We start from the raw sequence: 9,757 nt of genomic DNA, 5'->3' as shown, positions 1-9,757 counted from the left end.
AAAGAACATTATTTTTCCACATCATGATTCCATTTCAACTTTATTTTCTTGTCGGCAGATTTAAAAGTTAATGTACTGTATAAGTAAGTTGTTTTTTTTTTTTTTAAGATTTTCATGAATGTTAAAAACATTTAGTAATTTTACTATTAAAATGACTGTGAGACAGTGAAAGATGGCCTTTGGCACATTTGTTATGTTCTCTTGCATCAAATAGTGAATTGCTTACTATATGCAGACTGTTGCATGGACAACTCAAGGTTATTTGTTTTCACGGGGACCAGAATTCCTGGCGGCGTCCCTGATTATGGATCCCACCTTCTGTCTGGATCTGGCCTAATACACAGTGCAGATTATCAATCGCCATTCCCATCACAAGGGTTTTCCCAATGATAACAAGGTATTTTATCTTTGAGTTTAGTGTCTTATATAAAAAATTGTGTGATGTTCTGCAACAACATGTATAAATTAGACTCTTGAATATGCTTGTATGCTTCACTGCTCTCCATTTTGCTTTTCAAAGTTTTTCAAATTTCAATAGTACTTCTGTCCCCCAGTGGGGGCATGACAGAAAGTAACTGAGAATCGCTGTGTTAGGCCACATGAAGTTTTGGTTTTGAAGCTTTGTTCTAAACCAGGGGTGCTCACACTTTTTCAGCCTGTGAGCTACTTTTAAAATGACCAAGTCCCAGATGTCGACCTCCTACTATAAACACGGAACATGTATACCGAATATTTACTATATTGATAAATATGAGCATTTATGTATGTTGTACTTGTATATCATGGGTGCACACCCTCATCACACACTTGATCCGCGTTTCTCAGGCATTAGACAGGCATTAATGTTTTCTCACATTTCTCTTTTGTTTAAACACTTTCAAAGCTAAAAATTTGGGTCGCACTTTACAATAAGATACACAAAATTTTTTGTTTTTTGTTTTTGTGTCCTTGTTCAAACATATTCCTCCTTTTGTATTTGTATTTGTATGAGTCCAGTTAGCATTTGCTATCAAACATTACCGATATACAAAAAATGAAAATGTAGTTAAGAAGGCGCGGGTTGGAAACTGCGCCACATTCACGACACGTTCTTAAGTAGGGATAATCGTTCGCACCGGTGTTCTTAGGTTGATGAATGCCAACTGCGATGCCCGTGCATGTGAGCCCTAATTTGCATAGGTCACCACCTATTACTTCCCATACAAGGTAAAAAATGTGCCGTGCGCAACAGGCAGCTGGAGGCGGAGATGGCAACGCGCAAGGGCAAGACTGAGGAGCAGCTGGACAACAAACGAAAGAAAAACTTCAATTGTACTGAAATAGAGGTGCTTTTACAAGGAGTGACCGAACACAAGACCACCTTATTTTCACGTGTATCCACCGGTCATCAGGCCATCCAAAAAGAGTCGGCATGGAGGAAACATGCAGGAAACATAAATGCCGTTTCCACGGAGAAACGCACCACCCCAGAGGTTAAAAAGTGTTTTGACTTAAAATAGACTCAAAAAAAAGATTGGACTGCACCGGAGGGATCTGGAGGAAATGGGAGGCGGGCCATCAATCAAAAACCAAACCATTTCGGAAACTCTAGAAGATATTTACACAATCATGATGGAAAAATAAAGTCAAAATACATAGTTTGTGTGTGACAATGTATTTTTTCTGTGGTTACATTTGATTAGACGCTGCCTAATTAATACAGCAGCCCCGTGCTCTGGCTCAAGACGTGGCTGGGGGCGCATGTCGTTATCTGGGGGTGCTCCGTGCGCAATAGACACACCACGTTTCATTGCGATGTTATTCTGATGATCCTGCACACCTGCAAGAACAGAGAGGGAAGCCAGAAGCCTGAAGCGGGACATCAAATATTCGTGGCTTTCAGCAAATAAATCTAATGGTCCCTTTACATTCTCTCTCTGCGCAGCGCACGTCCAGACAGCCTTTTTTTTTTTTGATGAATTGGGATTTGAATATATATTTATCCATGGAGTATATTTTAGTTGTTTTGATGATAAATAATTGTTGGGATATTTTATTTGCACTACATTTTTTGGGATCAGGTTGCAAAATCCATCATGAGGGCGATTGCGCATTGAAAGTGCAAGCTTTGCTTGTGCGTAAGAGTCCTCCTGAGCGTTCGTAGAATTTGTTCTTAGATCTAAGAACTGTGAGTTAAGAACACGTTTCGTGATAGCCAAAATCTTCGTAAGAAGGCTTTAAGAACACATTTGTGCGTAAGAACGTTTCATGAATGAGGCCCATTGGCCCTTACAGCACTGGATCTTTAAATCCTGCATGTCTATTGGGGAACAAAAAGAAAACTGTTTCTATGATGTCCACCAACAAAAAAACAACATAAATCATAGTGGACCAATGTGTTCCTGGGGAATGTGGAACTTGACATTGTAGAGGAGAAGCTTTGAAAAAAACACAAATGTTTAAACTGTCATGGTTAGTTGACAGTTTTTGTTTATTTCAAATGGCTTCCATATGTGTCAGATGATTGTGGGAGTAAATAAAATAATACTCGACGCAGTAAATCTTGTCGTGTCAATTTCTTGTAATTATTGCTAGCTGTTTGGCTTTATTTATTTATTTCAGAGCTTCCTCCTCGTTAGCGTCAGTGGCCGTGCGGCAGGACGGCAAAAGCAAAAAGAAAATCCCTTTTTTTCAAAACTTTGGTTGCCATTAAAAAGGACTCACACTTTGGGTCTTTCAAGCCACTAATGTAACACTCCATCTCAGATAATCGTATTAAAGTTGATTAAAAATAACATGAAACATTATCTTTTGTCCTTCGTATATGAAAGTGTGACAATGATGATGCTCCTAAAACATATCTTTGATGTTTGATGTTTTAAATAACTTTGATGCCAGGTTTATATTAATATGACATGTTTGCTAAGACGCTACATTTTGGCTCCATTCGAAGTGAACGTCGAAGGATTGTTGGCTCAGGCTGGACTCTGGACTAGACTGGTATGTCCTAACTCTTACTTAAAATATACCGTTGGATGGGAATGCCTCATTGACAAATACGTTTGTAAAAAAAAAAAAAAAAAAATTCAAATGAATGTAAAATTATTTGACAGAGGGAACATATTTAATTTACTGGCTGTTGCTTCATCTGACAAGTTTTGTTTTGAACAACTCGAAAGACTTCTGAGCTACAACTCTGATGTCTGATGAAGATTCAATGTCAGTCTTGTCCCAACATTCGCCATGCTTATTTGTTACATTTCTTTATTCGTTACGTTTGCATATTTCTAGATTCGCCAAGTGTGCTGGCTGCGCTGAACCTTCGGCAATGTGCAAATCATGAATGAGTTGTTCAAAACTCGCAAGGTTATCACGGGTACTGATCATGGTTCGTTCACTTATCACCCCTCTGTGGAACTTCTTGCGCATGTGCGAGTTTCTGTGTTTGGGGTTAAGGTTTTATAGTTAAACCAGTTTATAAATGTCTAAATATGATTTTTACCTTTTATTATTAGAACCCTGTAGACATGAAATACCACCAGAGAAATCAGGCATTTTAAGACAAAGTGTGTGTTTCAAAAAAATGTAATAATTAATAGACGCTGTTTTCGTGGTTGATTACGGCCTATTATTTGTGTAAAACATGCATATTTAAGCAAATGTTACGTATTATTGGCCTAAATTGAGCATGTTCAAGCATAAAAATATTTTAAATAAACTAAAGTACAAATACTGTAGTTTAAGGTAGTACAAGATGTTGATGAAATGTACCACGCTGGCCACTTGGCGTCACTTGTAACACGTACCAGATTTGCGACGACAGGCTTGTTGCGGCCATACTCCAGCTTACGCTCAAATCTTATCCCTGACGTCACTTCCTGTCCACACGTCCGGAAGGCATTTACTGAGGATAAAAACTATTTTTAGGAAGTCATAAACATGATAAACTGAATATTAGTAGCATACTAGTAGCAGTTGGGTCTGTAACCAATTAACCACCATAAACGAGGGATTACTATATGTACGTGTGTTTATTCAATCTGTATGTACTGTATGTATATATAATACATGTGTATGTATTATGAGTTGAAGCATCCGCTACCATGTTCTCAAGTTAAGGCAGGCTCCATCACACAAGAACTTGCATCATGCAGAGGAAGGTCGACATACCGGGAAAGAAGCCTCAAAAGACGTTTATCCGCCTGGTGGCTACCATCCTCTTGACCTTCATCTTTGGACTCCTCTTCATCGGCATGGCATCGGCCCTGCCTAACCTGCAGAATCAAACAGAACCTGTGGACCAGCAGGATGCTGCAGAAGCACCAATAACTGAGGATCCTCAGGTAAAAACACACATGGGCACTTTAGTACTTTGTGTACGTTGACAGGAAGTACTACAGTATTACCCACAACATTGTACTCCTACAGACTCTGAAAGCGCACGTGGACAAGCTGGTGGTGGTCTCAGTATCAGGGGGTGACCTCTCAGTATCAGGGGGCGACACAAGGAAAAGTGAGAACTTGGTCTTGGATGAAGTGTACGTCAACGCGGGCAATGCCTATGACACCCAGACAGGTATGTTGTCACCTAACGGCCAACTAGCATAGCATTTATTGATAGGTCTTTAGCGCTTAACAGGGTGTGATTGGCCCCCTGCAGGTGTCTTCACAGCCCCCTGCAAGGGCGTCTACTTCTTCACCTTGAGCTGCCACACGGATGGTGGGATCATTAGTCTCGGTGTGTTTAGGAAGACACTGAATGGGACCCGCGAGTGGATGATGCAGGTGTCTGACAACACCAAAGATACGGACCATAGTTGCACCGTCAGCAGGATGATACACCTGGAGAAGGGAGACGGGGTGCATGTCAAGCGTTATGGCGGCCACGATCTCCAACGTCATAACGGACAAACAGTTTTCAGCGTCATCCTCGTGGATCCCCTGCAGAATCTGAAAGCACACGTGGAGGGGCTGGATGACGTGGCAGGTAATTCAGAGTAAAAGAGTGTACTTGACCTGTGACCTCACACCTCATGTGTCATCCTGCAGACAGTCATAAGGTGGCCTTCTCAGCGTCAGGGGGCAATATAAGGAAAAATGACAAGCTGGTCTTGGACGGAGTGTACGTCAACATGGGTGATGGCTATGACAACAGCACAGGTTCGATGACGCCTAACGGCTAACTAGCATAGCATTTCTTCATAGCTCGTTAGAGGTTTGAGGCAGCACCACTGGGGTGCACTAACACAGTGTGATTGTCCCCCCTGCAGGCATTTTCACAGCCCCCTACGAGGGCATCTACTTCTTCACCTTAACCTGCCACGCGTTCGATGGGAACATTAGTCTACTGGTGTGTAAGAAGGTGGATGGGAATGTCGATTGGATGATGCGAGTGTATGACAACACCAAAGATGAGCGCCACAGTGCCACCAACAGCAGGATGATCCGCCTCGAGAAGGGAGACGAGGTGTACGTCAGGCCGTACGGTGGCCATGATCTTCAACAACATAACGGACAAACGGTTTTCAGCGGCTTCCTCATCGAGCCCATGCAGAATCCGGAAGCACGTGTGGACAAGCTCGATGAAGTTGGAGGTAAGTCAGAAAGAGTAAAGGTCATAAGAGTGGACTTGACCAATGACCTGACACCTGATGTGTATAATCCTGCAGACAAACCTAAGGTGGCGGTCTCTGTAGGAGGGGGCGACATAAAGATGAATGACAAGTTGGTGTTTGGCCATGTGTACGTCAATGTGGGTGACGCCTATGACAGAATGACAGGTACGATGTCACCTAACGGCTAACTAGCATCGCATTTCTTGATAGCTGGTTGGCTGTTGGAGTCAGCACCACTGGGGGGGCGCTAACAAAAGGTGTGATTGTCCCCCCGCAGGCGTTTTCACAGCCAACTACGAGGGCATCTACTTCTTCACCTTAAGCTGCTTCACGTTTGAAGGAGGGATCATTAATGTTGGCGTGTTTCGGAAGAAGATGGATGGGATCAGCGAGTGCATGATGAAGGTGTCTGACTTCACCAAATATAAGCGGCACGGTGCCACCACCAGCAGGATGATGCACCTGGAGAAGGGAGACAAGGTGTATGTCACGCCTTATGGTAACCATACTCTTGTACTTCATCAAAGAAAAATGATTTTCAGCGGCTTCCTCATCAATCCCGTGTAAACTAGAGGTGTAATTGCGTGACGTCATCTGGTCTGATCACTATTTGATATTTGAACAGCATGTATCGGCTGATGCCACCTACTGGTAACACTTATCATATTTTGTATGTCATACCTAACCCCAAAACAGGCTGTTTGCAACAGGTAGGCGGCTGCCGAGAGGGTGAGGACTTGACATAATGCCCTCTTCCTGCTTTGAGCACGTAAGCCCCGCCCCACTTAACAAATGTTTGCCAGCGAACGTACGTGATTTGGTTAAGTTTAGCTGCTGATGTTATCATTGAATGTATCGCTCATCATAGGCACACGACTCCAAATTGTCAGTCCGCCTGCACTACTAATTATGCAAATTGTGACACATCTGGGCATTTTTTCAAGAGTTGCAAACAGTCCCGTATCACAAATTCTATTGATGAAAAAGGTATTTTTGTGTATGCGTTCCATATTAACCCCTAAAGCAATGGCTCTCAATTATTTTGTCATGCCCCCCAATGCGGGACAGAAAGGTTTTGGCCCCCCAACTTTGGGAGGTGTCGCACCAGCTATGTTTGCCAGCTAACGATAGCGATTTGGTTAAGTTTAGCTGCTAATGTTAGCTATTTGAAGGTACAGCTTATCACAACAACACAACAATTTTTATGATAATTGTGACAAAATTCACATTGCGTCTTTAAAGCGCTATAGCTAACTTGCAATCAGTCTCTTCAAATGTATCTATATTGTCTATGATCGTGTTTCCATTGTTTTCCAAGTGTCTGCATTGTGAATTAGGGGTGTCACAAATAGGCATGGGCTGGTATGATAACCTTGGGCAAAAATATCACGCTTTGCCATTTTCACGGTGTTAAGCTCTAAAATCCCTTATTTTGAAATACCTTTGTTGAAAAGAAAAGCCATCCCAATTTGTATTTTTAAACCATTTTTACACGATGAAAGTGAAACATGTGCATTTAAAATAAAAATTCTTTCAAAATAAATAAAATGCAGTCAGTAGTGCAATCTACTGTGGCTAATCCTGCAAGTCAAGTCACAACACACACACAAAAACAAACAAAGCAAAATGCAATCAAGTGACCCAAGAAGGTCACAACATAGACCTTTTTTAAACTTGTAATTTTATTTCATATTGGCAGGTGATGCTTTTCCACAAACTTTGGTTTACGGGTCGTGATTGTTCGCAACTGAGACATCCAGTGGCTGTTGCTTGTTGTTCAGTGGCAAGTAAACGCTTTACATCACTCACCCTCCACTCCTGTCTCCTTTCCAATCACATCTCCACTTATGGTGACCCTCGACGTGAGTAATATGTCGACCGACAACACAGCCGTACTGGCGTTGCTCAATGCAAACAAGGCCTGTGCTATCTATGCCCGACGTATGGCATCACAGCACATGCTTGTGGTTTCAAAACACATTGAAGCCCAGTTTCCACTGTAGGGAATGACACAGGACACGACAAAGTATTTCCACGTAGGACCTCCACTTTCATATCGTAGAAATGGTATGATGCAAAATTTTAGTGGTTTTGAAACCGTGACTTTAGAATCCCGTGGTATACTTTGAAACAAGTAACCGGACCATGTCTAGTCACGATGCACTCTACTCACGAGACGTGACGATACCCGATATTAGCTGCTTGGACAAACACTTGTGTTTTTTACTGAACCGAGTCATAAAACAATGCAGGGGTATGTTTGACAAGTCTGCATGCATGACCTAAGCATGATGCTTTGAAGTGGAGGAGTGACGCCGGGAACAGCGAGCACATGAACATTACTAGTGTGGTTAGTTAGCGTGGTTCCTGCCTGGCGCACTGCCCCTTCCATATGACGTGTGCTGTCATTCACAGTAGCCATGCCATAGTTGGGTCTGATTGGATGTGTTCCTGCCAGACATCTTGGGACACCCCTATACACGTGTTCCTTGGATGATTTTATAGCTTTTCACACATTATTCCAATATATGCTACTGAATGCTTGAAAAAGTATTAAGTTGGCACAAGTGGTCTCCCAATGTGTACCTCAGCCGCAACACACATTTATTTCATATAACATATACTGCATATAACATGACACAACAGGAAGTAGCGTGTGAAAATATATATTGGTCATATGTTGGCATGCTAATGATAAAAATGACATGATACAAGTAGTATATATATATAATATGTATGTATGTACACGTAACTATTAGTGATATGCAAACATATAGCAATGTATCTTCCTGAGAGCCAACATACGTATGGGGGACATATTTATATAGTTTTTCCCTATCATAACCCCTACAAAAAATGGGGCTTGACTGTATACAGCAATCCATCGTTTATCACAGTTAATGAATTCCAGACCCGACCTTGATAAGTGAACTTCAGCAATGTTTGATTTATATATATTTATTTCAATGTATATTATATTTATATAGGTTTACGACCTTCTCTTATTTTTTTCAATATTATCAGAGCCCGTTAGACAAAGTAACACTCCACAGTGACCTTTACACTCATAAACGACTCATAACTTTAAGCTGAGTGGGGGGCAGACAGGAATTGATGTCGGGGCATTTTTAGCTTGGTGTGGGTTACTGCGACAACAGTGCCTGTTTTGAGACCATTCAAATCTGCAATAAAAGCCTGCTGTTCTGCCGATCAAGTGTGGTGCTTGTCAGTAACATTACTGACACCTAATGACCAGTGTAGAATACTACATATCAGTACGTCTGGATGAGTCTTCTGAATGCCTTAAATTTGTATTTTAGTTTATTTTACCATTTTTATGCTTGAAAATGCATAAATTAGATTTAAAAAAATTTCAATATGCATTAAAAAAAAAAAAATAGGCTGCATTCAATGATAAAACAGCATGATTAATATCGTTTTGAAAACCCGTGATCGTGAAGCCGCAAAATTCGAATGAGGGATTACTGCAACTACCACACTAACAGATACTAAAACAAAACAAAAAAAGCACACGCTGAAAACAGTCCCTTTCAGAAAGCTAATGGGTGCACATAAACTGAGCTCTGCACTGACACTTCCAGTTTCAGCTCCCAGTAACGCCAGTAAAGGGGAAAAACTACCCAGTGCAGACCACCGCTCAACAAACACACTGCAAACATGTACTAATACTACTAATACTTTTCTTTCAATGAACTGACATACATCCATGAAATAAAAACAAGAGTACAGAAGAGGTTTTTAACGTTTAAAACTTTGTTTCAGAAATTCAGTGTAACTTTATATACACTTTACAATAGAATATACACTGCTCAAAAAAATTAAAGGAACACTTCGAAAACACATCAGATCTAAACTGGGGGAAAATGATCTTGAATATCTTTCCTGATAATAAGTGGGTGATGTATTAGTAACAAAATGATGCCACATAATTTGATAGAAATGAAAATGATCACCCTGTAGAGGGGGGAAATCAAAGACACCCCAAAAATGAAAGTGAAAAAGTGATGCAGCAGACTGGTCCATTTAGCTAAAATGTCATTGTAGCAACTCAAAATGATTCTCAGTAGTTTGTGTGGCCCCCACGTGCTTGTACGCATGCCTGACAACGTCGGGGCATGCTCCTAATGAGACTATGGATGGTG

The 9,757-nt window shown here is 41.3% G+C and overlaps 1 protein-coding gene across 1 annotated transcript; it reads left to right on the top strand.

Annotated features, from left to right (window-relative positions):
* Positions 1-2,902: 2,902 nt before the first annotated feature.
* LOC129178620 (complement C1q tumor necrosis factor-related protein 4-like) lies at positions 2,903-8,802 on the top strand. Its single transcript, XM_054771000.1, has 8 exons — positions 2,903-2,979; positions 4,094-4,322; positions 4,408-4,555; positions 4,640-4,966; positions 5,029-5,139; positions 5,250-5,573; positions 5,649-5,759; positions 5,872-8,802. Exons 2-8 carry the CDS (start codon positions 4,128-4,130, stop codon positions 6,159-6,161), a joined length of 1,506 nt encoding a protein of 501 aa, XP_054626975.1. The 5' UTR covers positions 2,903-2,979; positions 4,094-4,127; the 3' UTR covers positions 6,162-8,802.
* The last annotated feature ends 955 nt before the right edge of the window (positions 8,803-9,757 follow it).

This window comes from Dunckerocampus dactyliophorus, chromosome 3 (genome assembly GCF_027744805.1).
Source record: "Dunckerocampus dactyliophorus isolate RoL2022-P2 chromosome 3, RoL_Ddac_1.1, whole genome shotgun sequence".
Lineage (NCBI taxonomy): Eukaryota > Metazoa > Chordata > Actinopteri > Syngnathiformes > Syngnathidae > Dunckerocampus > Dunckerocampus dactyliophorus.
This window is presented reverse-complemented; position numbering and strand designations above follow the sequence as displayed.

Coding starts and splice junctions, on each gene's coding strand:
- LOC129178620 (XM_054771000.1), top strand. CDS start 4,128: ATGCAGAGGAAGGTCGACATACCGGGAAAGAAGCCTCAAAAGACGTTT. Junction 4,556..4,639: donor TGCCTATGACACCCAGACAG/GTATGTTGTCAC, acceptor GGCCCCCTGCAG/GTGTCTTCACAGCCCCCTGC. Junction 4,967..5,028: donor GGGGCTGGATGACGTGGCAG/GTAATTCAGAGT, acceptor GTCATCCTGCAG/ACAGTCATAAGGTGGCCTTC.